At 42.4% G+C, this 20,221-nt stretch overlaps 1 protein-coding gene across 1 annotated transcript in view; it reads left to right on the forward strand.

The window, feature by feature from the left end:
• SMOC1 (SPARC related modular calcium binding 1) overlaps positions 1–20,221 on the forward strand; it is a gene marked incomplete at both ends in the record, with an annotated part of 125,259 nt that overhangs the window by 87,986 nt on the left and 17,052 nt on the right. Inside the window, 2 exons of the mRNA XM_082000152.1 lie at positions 1,895–1,975; positions 19,498–19,690. Of these exons, the coding sequence (XP_081856278.1) occupies positions 1,895–1,975; positions 19,498–19,690 (274 nt within the window). The remainder of the gene's footprint in view (positions 1–1,894; positions 1,976–19,497; positions 19,691–20,221) is intronic.

Genomic DNA, 20,221 nt, shown 5'->3' on the forward strand with positions numbered 1-20,221 from the left:
GAATCATAAAGAAGCCATCTCTTAAAAAATTATTTCACTTCATTACAATGCAGATCTCAGCAACGTTTATAGTGATTCTTCTCTTAGAACAAGATTCTCCTCTGCAGAAGAGTATTTTATTAATGGTCCTTGCTATAGCTTTAAATGAAAAGTTTTAGTCCCTCCTGCATTTCTAGGCTCTGTTTTCTTTGCATCCATCCTCTATTTATTTTCAATGTGCAAGTTGTATTTCCTAAAGAATATCTTCTATAAACATCTTCTCTTTTTGGTAAACTCCACCTTCTAACTCAGTGGGATTCTACTCTTTCCACAGGTCTGTTCAGAGGAGTCTATGTTGCTTACCTGTCTTCCAAAAAATGTCCAGGTTGACTGGATGGAAAATACATTTTTATGTTAGATCCCAAAGGATTAACTTCCTTTTCTTTTCCTTTCTCCTGTTTTCCCACAGTTCCTTTTTCTGCATGTTTCAACCTCACTTAAAAATATGCACCATTGCATCTCTAAAGGCCCTGACCCATTCTTTGGCATCTATTGACTTTGGTTGTTCCTCCTTTTTTACCTGTAGACGTACCCAGTCCATACAATACAGAGCCAGAGATAAATTTCATCCCAGATTTAGGAGTTTTGATCTAGCACTTTGGTTTATGGACTTTTTCCATCTCTTGTGCTTTTCCCCTCCTACCTCTCACCTTCTATTTGATTTGATGTAGTTCTCCCCAAAAAAGGGCCAAATTATATGTATTTATAGGAGCACATCATGACTGAGTGATGATCAAATAATAAAATAGCATAGCGAAACCTGCAGATAAGGCAATCTTTAAGCAAATTTTTACTACTGCTGGAATATCAGTGTTCAACCTATATTTCCATATGAAAAAATGCCATGAACATGATTATAATAATGACTACAATCAGTATAGCTGAAAACATTTAGGAAGGAAAATTTCCCTTTCACTTTTCTTTTGTGCTCTTATAATGTATAATCAGTCAGACAGCTTTTCCCTTGTCAACAAGGGAGCAGAAAAACTCTTATAAAACTTCTTAGTGGAACTTAAGACAGACTCCAGGATCTAGTATTTAAGGCATACTCTTGTGGAAACTGAAAATTTTTCAGAAAATACCGGTTCTGAAAATGTCACTTTAGGAGCTCTAACCCATGGCATCGAGTACTGCTTTGCTCAGTTCTAAACAAATGCTGATGTTGTGTCATTTCTGTGGTTTAGGGCAGGTTCTGCTGTGTTTTGAAGTTGATTGTAACACCTCGGAGGTGCTGCTTAAGTACTTTTTTTTTTTTTTCCACAGATTTATGTTTGGATGTCTTGGTTGTAGTGCATCAGACATGGTTTTATAACCAGAACTTGTTTCTTAATGGACTTCCTTTCAAGTCTTTCCAGAAATATCTTAATTTCTCTACCTATTCATTTCAGATTTTGTTGTTGCTTGTTTTAGGGAACTGACTGTGGTCAGCTCTTCTTGGGGTTTTAAAGCAATATTTAAGGTCTGTATTGACTTTTTTAAGCTGAATTTCATATGTACTTTAGTGGTAACCAATATATACTATAGCCCACAATATAGCCTTTGAGATCTCTAAGGCTTGAGGAGAAAGGCTTTAGACTTGAAAACTTAGGAAAAGGGGGGTAGAGGAAGGGGAAAAAATGCTTTACCAATGGAGAGGTACTTTCTGGAATGGGAAAATGAGATAATCGTGTGGAAGATTTACAAATAGTGGCTCATAAGAGGTGCAAGACCTCACCAGGGGTTGAGCCAAACTTTGCAAAGATGATGGGTCAGTTAAGGCATGATTGTAGCAAACAGCTTGTCCTCATGAGTAACAATGACAAGTATTCTCTAGTTGCTGTAGTTTCTTTAAGGCTGTTATTTTTTTCTCTTTCAGAAATCACAGCACCCACCCTTTGGATTAAGCACTTGGTCATCAAAGATTCCAAACTGAACAGCTCCAGTATAAGGAATTCGGGTAATGTTCCATCTAAGAAAAAAAAAGCTTTCTTTTAACTAGGCTTCAGTTCCTCACTGTCTGTTCCTGTTTCATTCTTTCTTCATTGTAGCTATCCTGCTGCTTTTCACTGTTGGAGGACTTGAAGTGCAGGCTATAAAATAATTTCAGATAGCATCCTTTTTTGTGTCCAGAAGGCCACAGTCGATGTGTGATGAGGGATGTTTGTTTACCCAAACCATAACTGGGGAACCTCTAATTTCTTCATCTGTTAATTCATCGCAGCCAGCTGTCATCTTTATTCTGTTTGCTGTTCAGCAGTCTGTCATGGATGTACAAACTGATGCATTTGGCTCTGTGATTTGGGCTGTGGTTTTGGTCTAAGCAGTTGAGAAAATACAGAGAGGGGCGGCTTTTCTTGCAACTTCAAGATTCTTCTCTGCAGGGGATATTTTTTGATAGAGAAATGATTGGATTATTTCACAACTGAAAGTAGGTTATTTGTGTTTGGGCCTAAGTAAATGTTGAGAATATTTTTGTTGGTAAGAGAGTGGATGAGGGAAGACCAAGCATAAAAAACAGCAAAGAAAAAAATCATGAACATGAATGGGAAAAGGGGGAGCAGGAAGATGTGAAATTAGGATGTAAAACTTGAGATTGCAGATGAGGGTGAAACTGTGTAGAGTCACTGAAATCACAAGAAACTGGAGGAATCTGGAGAGGAAAGTTAGGCATTCTCGGTAAGAATGATTTCTATCTGATATATTTTTATCTGAAGTGGAAGAAAGGAAGAAGGTAAAGGGAATATCAAAAGAAGAAAATTGCCTTAACAAGCCAGGGGTCTACTTTAAGGTTTAAATAGGAGCTGCTACTATTGCATATATTTTATGAAACAATATATGCCTAGAATAGCTGTGGGAGATAACTCCAGTCCCCAGAGCAGATAAATTGTGATAGCTTGAAGTACCTAGTCACCTGGTACTTCTGGATTAGCCAGAGAGCATTCGTGGCATTCAGCAGTTCCCTTAACCTTCCTGTGCCACTTCCCAACTGCAGGGTGAAATCAGTGCTAGGTTAGGTGAGATTCTCTTGCTGCCCAGTGGAGAAGAGCTCTTAGCAGGAGGAATCCATCATTGCCTAGACCCCAGTTTTAGCAAGTCTCTTGTGCCTCACCTCCTCACTGTTCTTGTACCAGGATGGTCTGTGTAGGAACTGCCAGTGGGAATCGTCTAGAAGCTTCAGATGATGTAGGAGTACCAGCATTCTTTAAGGATGTCTTTCACAGGAAAGCAAATGTAGCTTGTGTTTTGTGAGCTGCTGGGACAACCAGCAGCTCACAGTGCAATTGAAGGTGACAGCTTAATATTAAAATCCAATGTGATGCATTCTACCAGTCTTCCACCTATCAGGGAAACCAGCTTTCCTTCTAACACAGCAAATCTCGTAGCCGCAATGGAAATAAGAGTTCCTAGATCTGGGTTCTAAGTGACTTGGGATTGGGAGGGTCTTTTACTTGATATCCTGTCTCCCATCCTTTCTTGACCTGACAGAGCCAAAGTAGACTGGTTTTCACATTGTAAAGACACTCAGTTTGTTCAAGCGTTTCCTCAGGAAGCTGCCTGAAATAAACTGGAATTTTGTTCACAGACGAGTTTACTTTTGTCCCCTTTTTTCAACTGGTTCTGATGTAATTTGTTATTCAAATAAGATTATTGTGGGTGCATGCTAAAAATAGAAAATAAGTGGTCTTCTGGAAAATTCAAGAGTTCTGTAAGAACTGGTCTTTACAGCAAGCTAAAAGGAGATGTGTGGTTCCTCTGACTCAGCCTCACTGATTGCCCTGGAAGACCTTCATTTGCTGTAGGATCTCATTACAAGACTGGACTGCCAATTTTTAGCCCCAAATTTCCACATTAGGCCATACAAATACACAGCCATCTCAGTTTCTTACACCAAATTATTGATATCAAGAAATGCTGCCTCATCAAAATAAGACTGTGGTTTAGCTGATATTAGGTGTGGGCTACTTCAGTCTTTCTTTCAACCAGTAAAGCCTAGTCCCCTTGTTTGGTACCTTTCATTCCTTTCACCCTTTGTCATATATTTTAAAAGGCAATGTAAGGGTAGGTGGGATTGAACAACAAAGAGCTGGGGAGGGTGATTATCATTTAGAATCAGGTTCTTCAAATGTCTTCAAGTCTGTTTCGGCTGAAGATGATGAAACAGCTGTCATGAGATGGGCATGCAAAATTAGGGGATGTTTTTAATTGCTTTTGACCTTTGTCAGCTTGTAATATTAATGCTTAGCACATTTCTAATTTTTAATTTATTTTTAAAGGGTTAAAGTAAATTTTACTAGTGCAAGATTGGATTTGGTTTTGGTATTTGCTCTACTGTATTGTCTCTCTGAGCTTGCATTTATTGTCTTGAAGCAGATATAGCCTGGTATCCTCTTGCAGCAACTTAATGGGTTCACTGAAATTAGAGGTGAGAAGACTGATCTACTGCTTTAGGGCTAGTGAATGTTTGTACTGTATCAAGAGCAGCATTTTCTAGTATAACATAAATGCCTTAGGCAATAGAGATTTCACTTCTTCCCACAGGGAGCTGCTCTGCTGTCTGAACTCAATCTCAAGATTTTTCTTTTGGTAATATCCAGCCTAACTCTTTTATTTTTATTCTTTTTTGTTAGTCTTGAGTTCTTGAAAGCCTGACCTGTTTCTTCGAGTTTGTATGCTGAAACACTTAACCTTGATCTTTCCTCCCTGTGGTGGTTATACAGCCCTGTCCTTTGCAGTGAGGAGAAATCCAGTAGATACTACTGTCAGAGGACTTGTGCTGCTCTCCAATCTGCACTGACATTGGACATCTTGGAAAGCTAGCACCATCACTATATCAACCATGATAATTGCTTTATGGAGACAAATAGGCTCTGTAATTTGCTGTCATTGTCTCTGGTCAACATTAGGCTGCAGAGTGAACCAACCACCAGGTTGCTGAACATTGCAGAGCTGGTGACACCCCATGTTGCATATGCAACACATGTCTTACATCTCATTACACAGCTCTTACATCTCTTAAGAACTGCATTTGAAATCTGGGTGTTCACCTTCCATTTAGTGTGGACAAATAGAAGAGGTTCTCCTGAAACAGTCCTCTCTTTTGGAGCATTTATGTTTTGCTTGGCATGTGTAAATACTAATTAAGCTAGGGATCAGGAAAAGCAGGATGACTCTACCCTGCTGATTAGAGTACTTGACTGAGAATCTGTATGTCTCTGGGTGTTTTGCCAATGAATTTTTCTATGCTAAGTAAAACAGCATTGCTAGGAGGGATTGCTAGTGCTGTTACCCCAGACCACCTTAAAGAATGAAATCACGACTAGTTTTTTATCAGTAGGGTGAGATGCAGGTTCAAATCTTCTTGGCCAGAGGCAGGAACCAAAATATGAACATGCTCTAACATCTGGACTGTTGAGTAGCAGGGAAGTTAATGTTCTTCTACACTTACAAACTAAGTCTTCTGCCTTTATGCATCTTAAAAGCCCAAAAGTCAGTTTTTCTTTTTGAGGCAAGTGAAAGATCTAGATCAACACAATATTTTATTTGCTGTGACAAGATGACAAAAACATTTTTTGATGTTTATTTTGAATTGATTTGCATCTTCCCCAAACATGCACACCTGTGTGCACACACACATGGATATCCCAAACTAAGCCTGTTACTTTAGCACTGCCCTCTGTGATGTACCATTTATTTTTAACACTGCCAGAGCAGGAGGCAATACAGGTGGGACCTTTGCAATAGCCATTCTCTAATCAGCATGGGTGGGAACTGTCTCTTCCTTCTACTTTTACCATTCAGCCTCCTACTTTCCTACCTTCTCCCCCCAACCTTATTCTGGGCTGGAACAGTCCAAATGATTATCTTCTTACAGTTCTTAATCATAGAATCTTCGGGTTGGAAGGGACCTCTAAAGGTCATCTAGTCCAACCCCCCTGCAATGAGCAGGGACATCTTCAACTAGATCAGGTTGCTCGGAGCCCCGTCCAACCTGACCTTGAACATTTCCAGGGATGGGGCATCTACCACCTCTCTGGACAACCTGTGCTAGTGTTTTACCATCCTCATTGTGAAAAAGCTAATCCTTATATCTACCCTCTTTTAGTTTAATCTAGGGAAATACTTAATAGTGTATCCTGCTTCCAAGAAAACAAATCTAACAGCTGCCTGTTTGGGAGCACCCCATCTCCACTGAGAAATCCATGATTGTTCCTCATTTCCAGAGTTGGGTTATCTCCAAATCCATTTGTGTTACTTAGTGATTTGGTTTTAGTTAGCAAGAGATTCCAGTCTGTATCCAGCTTACTCTGACAACCTTTAAGAAAACCACAGAGTGATGTAATGATCTCATGAATGGAAAAACAAACAGCTCTAGAGAAAGCAGCAGTAGCAGCCTCAAGTAAACATTCTGCAGTCACTGGGATTTTGAACATGACGTTATTTGAAAGGAAGAATGAGTAATATATTAAGGTTAGCAGCTGAAGACAGGTTTGTGTGTGCCTAGTTTAAAAAAAAACAACCCGTAGCCGTTTATTTCAAAATCTTGTTGAATGGGGGCCAATTCCATGTAGCCTATTCTGTTCAGCTCTGGCATCCAAGCATCATGCAGGCATCTGATGTGACAGCTTTCCAGTGATAGAGCTTTCTGCTGTCCTGAGCTCTTAGTGGACAGAGTATAACTGTAAATGAGCTTTGAAAACAAGAGTGGTGGTATTCACATTTCTTTTTGTTAATTGAATTCACTTGAGCCCAAACTTTAGGGCTTCTTAAAGGGAGAAACAGCATGAAAGTTGCATGTCTGTATATACTTTTGCAAGAAGCAGAAGCACACATTGCCATCCACCCCAAAGGTAGTCTGTGTACTCTTGGGTGCAGTTTGTCTCCAGATAGCCACACAGTGAGGTGGGATGTGATTATATCAAGTGTACTGCCAAGACCTGGGTTCTCTGGTTTGTGTTCCTTAAGTTTTTTCACACTTGCAGAAAAAAAGATAAGAAAACCCCCATGGCACCCCAAAAAAGCTCCCTCTTTCTAGTACTCACTTAGGAAAGTGATATCATTTTGCTGCATGCCTTTCTTAAGGATCAGGGATAGTGATTGCTCCTAGGGGAACATGCTCAGGGTATGTTGCCTTAGTCATAGAGTCTTTTTAGGATCCCAGTACTTATGGGATCTTACTTTTAAGCCATCTATATTGAGAATCACTGTAGTTCCTCCTGAGTCAGATTGGCAGGTGGGACCAACCAACATGTAACAGGGCAGGGCCTGCTGATTTGCCCTTAAAAAGGAATATGGCAGTTTTGGTGGGACACACCAAAAATAGCCAAGGTTAGACAAAAGTTTGATTTGTTATTAGGACTTTTTTAGCAGTGATGACTAACCCCAAGGAGCTTGAAGACCTATATTTTCTAGACTGGGGAGACAGTGCATGCATTTGTGTTGAATGTATATTTATTTGGAGTTGGAGCAAATTTCCTTGTGCCTTGGAAACATGGAATGCTGCAGAGACCAGGGAACTGCAGGTAGATTCAGATGAAGCTCTTGAAAAGCAAAGCACTGTTTTGAATGGGGGCAGTTTCTCACTTGTCTTTATCCTGTCTTCTCAGCCTTATTCCTTAGCTATCTTTGTCCTATTCTTGGTGCACAGCACTCCCCACCTTGTTATTTAATGACACGTGAGACCATGGGCTTCTGCTTCTCCTACTTTTCTCCTACTTTCTGCTACTACTAAACTAGTTATGTTAGTCCCATGCTGACTGGCTGTCTCTCCATGCCAGTTGTGTTAAAGTTACTGTCCAAATGTTTATTACAGGATTGTAGGTTCTTCCTCAAAATCCGTGGCTGTTTGCTGTTAGTCAGGACACCAAGTGGAGGAGATGAGATCAACTTTTTCTTCCACCCACTTGAGCAGGAAGGCAGGTCGAGAAGGGGAGGTAGTCAGGCACAATTGTGCTTTAGTGACACCTGAATAAGATGGTACAGTGGCATTGGAATTAGAAAATTTTGGTGCCTCAGAATGACATCCTAATGCTGACTGCAGTCCTCCTTGGTGAACATTTTGGTGCTTCCATCTCCTCTGGGCATAACACCTGGGAGTAGTGGCTTTTGAACTTCTCCATAGCTGAAGAGGGAAAAAAGAATTGTTGTTGATGATGTCAAGAACAGGAGTTCATGGCAGTGAACCAATGAGTTGGAAAGCTTTTGACTTTTCTACTATCCTCTATTAACACGTTCTCCTTGGCTCTTGTCCTGCATCTTGAGTCAGTGCCTCCCAACACAGTGCGCCTCTGACCTGTCAAAACTGTTGGGCTAAAATCTGTCACTTTACTGTCCCACCTGCCAGAACTATTTATCTTCAGACCTTTGTATTAGTCCTCCCACCCCTTCTTTTTCTGAGGGCTTGTTTTGGGTTGGTTTTGAATTAATTTTAATTTAGATTCTGCCTTGATACCAAATGAAGCAATCTCAGGAGAAATTCCTGTTGAGTATGGTATGAAAACTTACTAATTCAATTACGTTTTCACAGCAAATATCTGTGCTCTTCTCTACCTAGTTCCTGCTTCCTTGCAAGCCAAAATGTGATGTTTCTCCCTTAACTTTCTACCCCTTCTTTCCCTCTGGCTCTGTCTGTGGTTCAACCATCCCCTCCTGTCTTGACTGCTGCTTGGTACGCCTCTGTCTCTCCCTCCCTCCTGGAAGTTCTGAGAAGGTACGATATACGTGATGCCCAAGTGTGATTCTCCCACAGTCTCAATATGACAGGTGTGGTCAAGAAAGGAGTGTGTAGGGGAGAGCAGAAGCAGGGAGAATGGAAGAATCTAGGACCTGGACCCTTCCCAGACAGCCAGCAAACAAAGTCATAAATAACATGCCATTGGGGACCAGTTAATCTGCTCTATGAAAAGGTGCAAAGTATACAAGTGGGAAAAATAACATTGTATAATAATCGGCATGCAACCATAGGTGTTAAACCATATGCAGCTAGGCAAATAAATGAAGCTCCCCCTGAGTGCTGTGTGATAAATCATTCCCAAAGAATTCAGTCACTCCCCCCTCCTTATCCCCTAAAGAAAGAAAACAAATTACTCTAGACATGGAGTCATAACTGCTACGCTACAGCTGCCAGTTAAGGTGAGTGGACAGGGAGCAGTAGGAGGGGGGGACAAAGATATAAGAAGCTGGGGTGAAAGGGAAAGAAAACCCTGTATTTAAAACCCCTGAGGATTTGGAGGGGAAAAGGAAAGGAAATAAGCTCCAGCACCAGACACTACCTGGACGTACAGGAACAAACGGGGTAGAGAGGTCAACTTTGTGTAGTTTGTTTTGCTTTTTAGCAGAAGCTGGTTCATATTGAAGGGGTTGCATTGACTTGAAGTAATTCTTTAGCAGCAAAGTGCTCCTCACTGTATGTACTAGCAGCGTTCAACACAGGCTAGTATGTGGATCTGCACTTCAGACATCCATTTCAACATCTGTTCATGCTTGCAGGTAGACTTACATGCATTTACTCATCTTCCTGCCTCTCTTGAAATGCTCCTTTCAACTTGACAAGAAAGATTATAACGTTCCGAAGGAAGGAGGACCCATTTAAAAGTAACTGCTTGACCTGTGCTCCTAGATTCCCTCTGGAAAAGGTTTAGACCTAGGCTTCTCCTGAAACCAAAAGCCCTGGTGGGGTTTAGAAATTGCAGAATTGAGGACCCAAGTGATTTGCAAGGAAACAACTGAAGAAAAAAAAGTTCAGTGGTACACAGGTCAGTGTATCCCTAAGATTGTCTGCTGCCCCTAGCATTGTCCAAGGAGGCCATGGTTATCACCTAGTAGAGCACAACGCTGTGAGAGCAGAGCTGCATTCCAGAACTGCTGGAAAACCCTACCCCTCCCATGAGAGCTTCCTTCTTCTGGTGCCAGGCTTAGGGTTAAGAGGCTTTCCACTTTGGTGGGCCTTGGAGAAGGAGTGAGTAGATAAGGAGGGAAATGTGTGAGGCCCTGCAGGAATGTCAGTAGGGATTGTGGAGTAGCAGCATGGGACACTTGAGGAAAATGTCAGCTTTGGTCTCTTTACTTTCAAACCGTCTGATGTCAACAAGCCTGTGACCTGTGTTCTAAGAGAGCTGTGTATATTTTTGTGAGGGACATGAGTAAAAGCTGCCACCCTCGTGTTCCTTTTCTCTCACTTTTGCATTTTGCCAGACCACCAAAATAAGAAAGTGGTCAATGGAAACCAGTGAGTACCTTTTGTGGTGCAGTTCAGGCGTGGCTTAGCTGCAAGGCTTTTCCCTGAAGAGTCAGGAAAGAAGGCTGGGCAGAGAATCCACCTTCAGAGCCCTGCAAAGAAGTGGGAGCGTGTTTAAAAAGCAGGGCAGCCTTCAATCTACTGGGGCATATGAGAGAGGAAGATATGTTAAACTGTGTGCCCTGACTCTGGGTGAATGGAATGGCATTTCTCCAGTTTCACCAGTTATGATGCAGGGAGGTCTGTGATCCTGCTGGTGTCATCTCCCACCTGATTTTAGGCTCATTCAACAGGCTCCAACAGCACAGAACTGCAGCTTCTCTCTGGAGCTGGACTCCCCAGAATGCATGAGATCCCACAGCTGGAGGGACTGTTGCCTGTGTAAGACTGCAATTCAGAGAAATCCTCCAGGGAAGAACACTAACCTCAGCTACAGTATTACTCTAGTCCTTCCCTTGCCTTTCAATCCAGAGTGTGGAAGAGGGCTACCTCCATCTCATGACACTGATGCAGCAGGAACAGTTTCTCTGTCCTGGGGCTGATGTCTGAACCTCCTGTGTTAGGTCACTGAACATCCAAAGCCTGAATATTTTGCCCAGAGTCAACCTGGCTCAAGCGAAGTGGCCAAGAGTGAGTGCTAGCACTCCTGTCAGGCAATTCCCTCTGCCTCTCTGCAACGTGCTAAATACTACAGGAAAAAGCTGATCTGTCATTACATGAAAAGACTCATCACTATAAACCTGTCTGTCTTCCCTCCCTTTTACTCACCAGCAGTAGCATAAAAAAAGGAGTGTTACTGTAGTTAGGTAGACCAGTCTGAAATATTTTTTTACCTGCCTGTGATAGTTTACAAAAGCTTTCTATTTGGTGTCCTATAATTATACACTTACAGTACTGTAAAAATAGTGTGCTTGTATACTCCAGCCAGCAGAGGTAGGCAAGTGCTCCAACAATTGCTGTGCTAGTTATTCCAAGCACTATTAAAAACAGGTGTGGAAATGAAAATAGTTTCCCAGTAATGCTGAGGCTCCAGTGGAAACACCTATGGCTTCTCATTTTATTGAATAGCATTCCTCAGTGTGGAAACAGTGGAGTGAGACAGGATTATAGGGAAAATGAATTAATGTGTTCAAAGACAGGTGGCTTATCTCAAAGCTAGGTATGCTACAAGCTAACAGTGCTTAGAAACTATGTGAAATGGAAAAGAGGAGTTAGGGAAGAAAAAACGCAGACTCTAAGTAGCTGCTTCTCAAAATCACAAGGGCAATGTCTAAGGTTGAAAGCTTTTCTACTGCTGAGGGACCATCCTGATATAAAGAACTCAACAGGGCTACATTTTGGTGCCAAACTTTCTCTGCTCAAAGTGTGGAAACTGTTGTCGTGAAGGTACTGCATAGCTACAGCTGTCATAGAGAATATGAAAGCCAGGTGCATTAGGAAGATCAGAACCCAAAATCTGTAACCTTAAACCAGATCAAATATCTTGAAGATTTTAGGCTGTATTTGCAAAGAGGTTCCCTCAGTCATCTAGGATCTGTTGGAGCTTCTCAGTCTCTGTGAGGAGAGTGGAAAAGATCTGAAGAGGTCACATAGCTTTTTTCCTGCCCATTTTAACTCAGGGTCATATCCAGTTAACAGCAGCTCTGACACGTGTAACCTGTTCCTAATGCAGCGACAAGGATCCCACTGCCTCTTCCAATGAGTGAACAATTAATCACCAGGGCTTTTTTTTGTACCAAACCTAAACCTCCTTTCTCCAAGTAAGCTGACTGCTACTTGAACTACCCATGGGGAAGAAAAAAAGATGATCTATGACCATCTTTTTTTATATAACAGCTTTTATGTCTCAGAAGACTGAATGTCATCCCTAGACTAAACAAATGGAATTCTTTCAGCCTTTTCTCATAGATCAAGTTTCCTAGACTTCTGCCTGTTCCCTTGGCTCTATCCTGCACTCTTGCCAGATGATCCACTTCTCCCTCAAAGTGCAGTGCCCAGAGCTGGACACAGGGCTGATTTAAAGGCTCACCAGTCCTTAGTACCTGTTTCTTATGTGAGGCCCCTGTCACTACATCCCACAGCTATATCTACCTGTTCTGATTTTGTTGTTGTTGTTTGCAATGTCATGAAGTTACAGACTTTTTTGGGGCCTACCTAAGCTCCTGTCCATTTTTTTCCAAGTCTTGCTCTCTCAGCAGTAACTTCCTCTCCATGCACTGGATTTCTCCTTGCTGATTGTTATAGTTTGTACTTGTAAGTTGTGATCACACTGATTTAAAACCATTTATTGAGATGACTTTGAATTCTTTCCTGAATTTCTGTCTGTAAATTGGATGCTATGTTCCACTAGCCAAATGGATCATTTAATTTGACACAAGTCTCATGATCACTTTCAATACTGAAGAACTGTTTCACAGAGATTTGAGACCTTTCCTCTTGGAGCATGGTTTTCTTAATGTGCAGTTTTAGGCAACTATATCATAATTGCGTATAATCTACATTTCCCTCTCTTGCTCATGATAATGACACAACTTATAATATACTCTAATGAACCAGAATATAATCAGAACTCTGTCTAATGCATTGTATATGAACATGCGAATATTTGCATTTTTTTGCCAGTGTGATGTACTGTAGCCATAAAAAGTCTTGTTCTTTCTGCCATCCTTCAGCTCCTCTGGCTACAGCTCTAGGAGGGCAAGGACTATGTGTGTGACTCTCTGAGAGGTGGGATGGTAGAAAGAGTCCAAGCTCTGACTGAAAGAGTTAGAACTGCAGGGACAGGTAGCTTTCAACTGGCAGGTTTCAAGATGTGCAGGCATGGAGCTTTATTCTTGCGTGGTTTGGAAACCCTGTGGAGCAGACTGCTTTCCTAGCTGGGCAGCACCCCGTGCTCACAGGTTCTGCAAAGTGAGTACAAACTGTGCATTAAGAAGTCCCTCAGCAAGTTCGCTCTAATCCCTGGAACAGTGCTTCCTTCAGCCATTCCTCCTTATTTCAAGCTAGAGGGTAGATATTGACTAGGCTTCTCATCACGTAACACTGGTGGGAGTGCAGTGCAGCTTTATCACTTTGACCAGAAGGATGGCAGGGGAAGGATGTGTTCCTGGATAGGTGCAGTTTAATGAACCACTTGGAACAATGCATTTTTTTAAAAATTATAAGCCACCTGTTAAACCTTTGCATTGTACTTGTTCAGCACTGGAACATGTAGTAACCTCTGCTTCCTCTGTAGCCTATGCCTTGAGAAATGAAATTGAGTACCAAGGTAAAGCAAGAACTGCTCAACTGGTACAGTCTGGGAGCACCTGTAAGGTTTGTTTTTCTCTCTACATTAGCCAGAATACCCTGGAAGGACCATGGTCCCAGACAGAACAGGGTGGAGTGGGTAGCAGTGCTGATGACTAACAGAGGTGCAGAGAGATTTATGCTATCCCCATGAGCCGTATTTGCTCAGCTGTTGTGCTCCTAGTAAACACAGAAGGCGTTGTTTCTCTCCTTCCACCCACAGCCCCCTGCTCGGGGGACATGTAGCTAGTGCCTATTCACCACATTACTTTGCTAGTCCTGCCAGCCCTTGTGTATGTCCATACCCAAGGCTTTCAAATTCTCTTTCCCCTCTGAGGTGCAAGGGATGCAGATTTGGGCTGCTGATACAACCTGTGTTCAGCTTTGTGGAATGAGGCTGTGCTTGCTGCCTGCAGCTTTTATAAACTCTGTACTGGGACAAGGCCCCTGTTCTCCTGGAGAGCACCTGGGTCCTGTTCACATTAGAGCTCCCTTACACAATGCAAAAGCACCTTTAAGCGGGTGTACATGCTATGATAAAATAAGCAGTTCAAGGCTCCTCTTCTCTGCCAGAGCAGTATAAAGATAAGCTAAATAAAAATGAGAAATCAACCCTGTTTGAATTAAGCTTCCCTGGGAGACAGGCTAACACTTTCTCCCACTGAGAGGAAAACTGAGGCACAAAGACACTTAGTCCTCACTTTTAGGATTGGCATAGGATGTCAGTAGGAACTTGGCACTAGATATCCATACTGCTGCCTTTTGTTCTGTGCTGCACTAGTTCCTCACAGAGGGGAAAGTTGGGAGTTGAACAAAAAAAATTGGGAGGCATGTGTTTTGTTTTTTTTGAAATGGTATTTTGAAGTCAGGTCCCTGTTGCAGCACTAACAATGGGGATTGGTCAAGAATCCTTCAGTAAAAGACCTTTTCCTCCCCTTCTGATGAATGCTTGTTCATTAAAACTGAAGCTTTTTGTGGGAACTCCATGGGAAAAGTTTCCCTGGTCCAGACAGAATTTCTGGTCAAAAGAAATAAGAGAGGGAAAGAGAAGAAAATTTGCCCTGCCTGGCATAGCCTGTAGCTCTGGGGTTAGACTATTCACATAGGTTCATTTGGGCTGGGCAGAAGCACAGGGGGAGGTTAGATCCTCTCTTTTGCCTGGTTTGGAAGAAGGACTCCTGTCTCTCAGGGGTGTAGAGTTCTCTCCAAGGTGGCTGGTTTTGGTGTCGCAGTCTCCCTTTTCTTTTAATAAGAAAAAAATTGGGTGCAGAAGAGCAATATTAAAATAATCTGCTGTGGTTGCATGGCAGTTCTTCCTTATGTCCCACCCTAATTATCCACAGCATCCTCACAACCCTGGTGGCTGATGCTTGGTCCTTTGGTTCTGATAGCAATGAGAGTTGTTATGTGTTAGGAGAGCAGCTGGGGGAGGCTGCCTCCTCCCCAGAGCAGCACGTTGGCTGCATCTAGCCCTGCAAGCTGAGCATGAGAGCTGTTAAGCACAAGCCTTTGGCGAGATGTTGCTAGACACCCTCTCTTCTCAGCTTTGTAAGGTAAACAAACACCCCATCTCCTTAATAACCATCTAGTTTATTAGACAGATGAGTCCCTTACCTCATCGATCATTTTTATTTTTATTGTGCAGGCACTAGATGTATGTTTGAATGGGTGTACTTAAGGGACCAGGAATGAGAGACCTTTTTATGAATCTGACCATTTGTCAGAAGGCCATTACTAGGGGAAAATTGTTGCATAAATAATGTACAACTGCAGATGTCCAAGCCCTGTTTTCCTGCAATAGCTCAATGGCTTCAGAGACACTACTTTTAAAAATGTTTTAAGGAGTGTTAGTCCTAGTCAAGTATAAAAAGGAACAAACAGCTAGCATTTTAGAGCTGAGCAGTTAATGTAAAATGGGTATCTCTGCCAGTGATTCTCTTTGGGGGGTGTGTGTGTGCGCATGCCCTATCTTTTTTCTGCTGTCACTGGATTTGTTGTAATCTGGACTTGCTGTCTCCTGAAGGTTTTGCTCCCCAGCAACAGCAAGTTAGTAAGTGTTACTCAGCTTCTTTGCTGGTGGTTGTCTTAAGTGAAAACAGAGATGGCAGAAAATAGGGGAATGTGACAGTGCCTTTAAAAAAAAAAAAAGGTGTGTGTGTAATATTATTGTTGGTCCTGGGAAGGCTGTTTGTGTCCCACTGACTTGCTGTCTTAAATGTTCTTCTCTCTCTAAATGTTTAAGATAGAGAAAGAAGGAAAACCTTTTTTCTCTATCTTTCTGTGCCTGCAACCCCCATTAACTCAAACAGGGAATAGACTTTAAGTACCCTGCACATATAATAAATATATGTTTCTTTCTAAGATGACAGCTTAATTTCATAGCTGGCATTAAACCTTCTAGCTTGGCCATAGGCTTTCACTATCCTCCATAAACCTGGTCTTGGCAACAACAGCAAAGTTTCCAGTAAGCAGTCTGACTGGAACAGACTGACTTCAGTGTCCTGGAGCTGGGATAGCATTTGATGGTCCCCTCATTACCTGCAAGACTGTCTTTCAGGGTGACAGTACATGCAGTTCATGCCAAGTCCCATACTAGGCAAGCTGAAGGTATGGATTTCCCAGCTGATTTTGCTGGCTGTTGAAATACACCCCAAATGTTAATATTCATGTTCATTTTTTAAGGGAATTAAGTGCTGTTAGAGTGATAGCCTGGAGGAAAGAGCCTCTCTGGGGGTTAGCGCTAGTTAATACTTTCTTCTGCTTAGTAGAGAGATGTCACTGAAGGAACTTTCCACAGGGCTTTTTTTAGAACCTCCTTGTAGTGTCAAAGTGTTTGATGTTGTGATCCCTTCTAGCTCAGGGAAGGTATGGTAGATCTGGAAAGGGTTCAGAGAAGGAACAACTGGGTCATCTGGGACTCTTCAGCATGTAAAAGACATGAAGTAGGAATCTAAAGCAGTGAGAGGCAGGGAAGGAATGACTGCAAACCGGAGCTGAAACAGAGACAAGTTGGGCCTTCGGTTTGACCCAGTATGTCTGTTTTATGTTCTTCAGGATGTGATGGAACAGATGGGACTTTCATAGTGGCTATTTCAAGATGTATGGTAGAAATGAGAAAAATCTGATCTCCCTGTTATTTCAGTTGTACTGCTATCATTGCTAATGACAGGAATACTGATGACGATGGGTGCTTTTGCATCATTACATCTATTTGATGTCAGCTGAACAAAACCTGTAAGATTTGTTTCACTCAGCCTTTAAACACCCTTCAAACAGGAGTTGCTACCAATTAGTTCTGTATTCTGGTTGTAAATGCTGTGACTATTCAATTCCCACAAATTTCTGCTAATATGTGCAGAAAATTTTTAACCACTTTTTATGGCATAGTACAAATGTGTGTGTAAGTATGTACATTTATTTTGTGTAATTTGCATACGTAACTGCAAATATATGTGCAATAAGATACTAATTCATTAGAAGACACTTATTCTTTCTTCTTTCTTCTTTTCTTGATTTCAAGAAAAGTGGCATATCTTTTTGTTCTGACACCCCTTTATTTTTTTCAGAGTAATTTTTAGTGCTAGTTTTGCAACACTCAAAGGACTTGAGTGATCTTGGTTTGACTTTGTGTACTCAGGAAACCTTGGGGATTTAGATAAAAAAATTCCTGGAATGTAGTTCTCTTCAGCAGAAGTTTGTGGGGTTTTTTTCTTTTACTTATTATATAAAATAATGATAGGGAATTGTGCCCCTGTTACTTCCCCAAGCTGCATGAATGATCCTGCTCACCTGAGGGCTAAGGTGTGAATTGCTGTCGGCAGACCACAGGCAAGCGGGGGCCCCTCGTGATGTAAGTGGTTTGTTAAGGACCCTGCAGGCCTCTCGCTCAATGACTTCTCTGTCCAAGTACAGCTTGGGAACAGTCACGGGGCCTTTCTTTTTTTTTTTTTTTTTTCAGATGTGAAATCTGTCAGCAAAGTGAAGTCAGCTTAAATATCAGCTGAGGCTTGAGCTCCCTTTCAGTTTTTGTTGACTTTATCCCCTTCTGCTCCTTCCTGATCAAGTTTCTCTCTGCTTGAGTCAGACTTGCCGACACTTAAAAGTTTTTATTCTGTGTTTCGGTTGTGTGGGTTTGTGTGTGGCAAAGTTCAGGTGCCCTACACATTCCCAGCCTCAACAGTGATCTGAAATGTTGAGGAGAGGGAAACCATTCTGGGTCTCTGAGACTCTTTAGCTGCTACAGTTCAATGAGAAACCAGTAAAAGTGCTGCTGGTACCCAAAGCATGCTGTACCCAGGTGATGCTGTGCAGACCAGCTGGAGTTTGTGTGGTACCTACTGCTACCAAGCTGAGAAATTCTAGTTGTGAATCAGAACACCTTCTGTTCCCCAAATATGGAACAAAAATTACACTCTGCACCAGAATTTATCACCAAACTATAAGATGTAACTGATGGGGTACAGACAGGCAGGCAAAATACAGGGAAACAGTGAGTGTGTGTTAATTGTGTGCTGAGCCCGTCCTGGTGACAGGGTGCTGAGGTCATGCCACATCTGCTGGCTGACCGTGCAAACATCTGCAGGTTTCGGATGAACCTGTGATGTCATTCCCGTCAGTTCTGAAGCATTTTATGTATTGAAAGCTTGAGGGGATTATTGGCTGTGGCAAGGAATTTCAGATGTTGTGGCTCATTTATAAAAAAAAAAAACAAACCAGAGTAAACTGCAAGGGAGAAGAAAGCTAGGGAAGGAGAGAACTGTTCCTACTTCTGGTTTTTGTCATTCTCCTAAGGAAAAAAGTTAGTGTTATTGTTCTCTTTTTTTACCCTACACTTAGATATGCTTTAAATCCTGTGATCAGCTGTTTTGATTGCTTTCTGTCCTACATGCACGCTTTTTTCCTCTCTGTAATACCTTCAGTGCTTCCCAAAGTTGAAATAATTTTCCTACTCCTCAAAGGGCCAAAATGTTTGAAGACTTCTGGCTGTTGAGCCAAATAGGTCTTGGGTACTCTGTGGGTCTCTTCCCCCTTTAATGGCTGGTCCATAATAAGAGGCAGCAGCCTGGCACCTCTCCATGCATCTGTCACTCCTCTGCAGGCAGTGGTTGAAGAGGCAGCGTGAGAGCTGAAGGTGCCAGGCTGGCTGCAGAAGCCACTTCTGGGCTCCTCTCTCTTCTTTGGTGTTTGCCATCTGTGTACTGTTCTCTGGTTGACAATGTCCTTAGAAATAACCTTTTCTGTGTAATAAGCTGTTAAGGGACAGGGTCCTACCTACCCCTCAGCAGGAAGCAATGGTGGGTGCTTTCTGTTTTCCAGGTGAGAACAATGGTGCTGGAGAGGTGATGGCAGTGTGGATAGAATGGGCTATCCCATTCTGTTCCCTGCTGAGGTGTGTGCAGGTGCTCTCTGCACTGGATAAAGCAGTGTTAAAACATAACTCTCTGCTCCTCTTGGGATCATGTTGGAGAAGTGCTATTGAGAAGGAGGAGTGCGTTGCAGTCTAGAGAAAGAGATGGTGGGACAGGGCAGGGTGTTTGCCTCCTTTGTTTAACTGGAAAATAAATGTCACAATTTAGGAACTCTCGGTATGCGAAAACATCATCTGGGAAATGCTTACCCCGTGGCTGCAGTAATAATTAATTATTGTTATCTGATAGCTCTGTTCTAAAACTTAGGTGAACGGGAACAGGTTTTCCTGCTCTTCCTTGCTTGCTGGGCCCTTGGCAGTCAATATCTATAATCCATAATCTTGTTGTGTCACAGCTAAATGTAGGAGGAAGCTCTTGACCCAGAAGTCCCTGAATTCCTAGGGAGGTAGATACACTGGTGTTTGCTGAGAAGAAAACAGATTACAAAGGTCTCCTGATGTGAAGGATACCCATATCCTGCTGAGCTGAGGAAGGTGATCTTGATTTGAATTTTTTCTCCACCCTCTCCAACCTCCCTCCGTCTTCCAGAGAAAGTTCACTCCTGCGACCAGGAAAGACAGAGCGCCCTGGAGGAGGCCAGGCAGAACCCCCGTGAGGGTATCGTCATCCCCGAGTGCGCTCCTGGAGGCCTCTACAAACCAGTGCAATGCCACCAGTCGACTGGGTACTGCTGGTGTGTCCTGGTGGACACGGGACGCCCCCTGCCTGGTACTTCCACTCGGTAAGAGATATAGGCCTGGTGAGATGCCTGCCTGGAGAAGATGAGATATAAAAAAAATACTGTTGCTATATCAGATAAATTCCTACCTCTGGAGCGCTCAGCTCTGTACTACCTTCCTTAGAGCTAGCAATGCCGTATGTGATGTTTCCTATTGAATGTTGCTATGCAGCTCCCTCTCTGTAGGAGCTGATGCATAGTAACTACTGCCCTTGCTTTCCTCTGTGTTAAGTATTCATGCAAAGCAACCTTTTTTCGCTGGCTTGCAGACTTTTTGGGTAGCAGAAACCCAGGCTTTGCTTAAGAGCACAGGTCAGGGGCAAGAGCAGTGAAAAGAGAAGTGGCTTTGTTGCATTATCCTCTGCTTATACTTCCATGCTGCTGCCACTTGGATCCTGACCAGTGCAGATTTAGAAGACTGCTTGGTTGTGCGTTAATAGATTTTTCAGCCAATTATAAGTTTTTCTTTAAGTTACTCTATATCTTAAAACTACCTGGGGAATCTTTTCTCGCTTGGGGTTTGGAAACAAATTG

This window comes from Phaethon aethereus, assembly GCF_964289735.1.
Source record: "Phaethon aethereus genome assembly, chromosome: 5".
NCBI lineage: Eukaryota > Metazoa > Chordata > Aves > Phaethontiformes > Phaethontidae > Phaethon > Phaethon aethereus.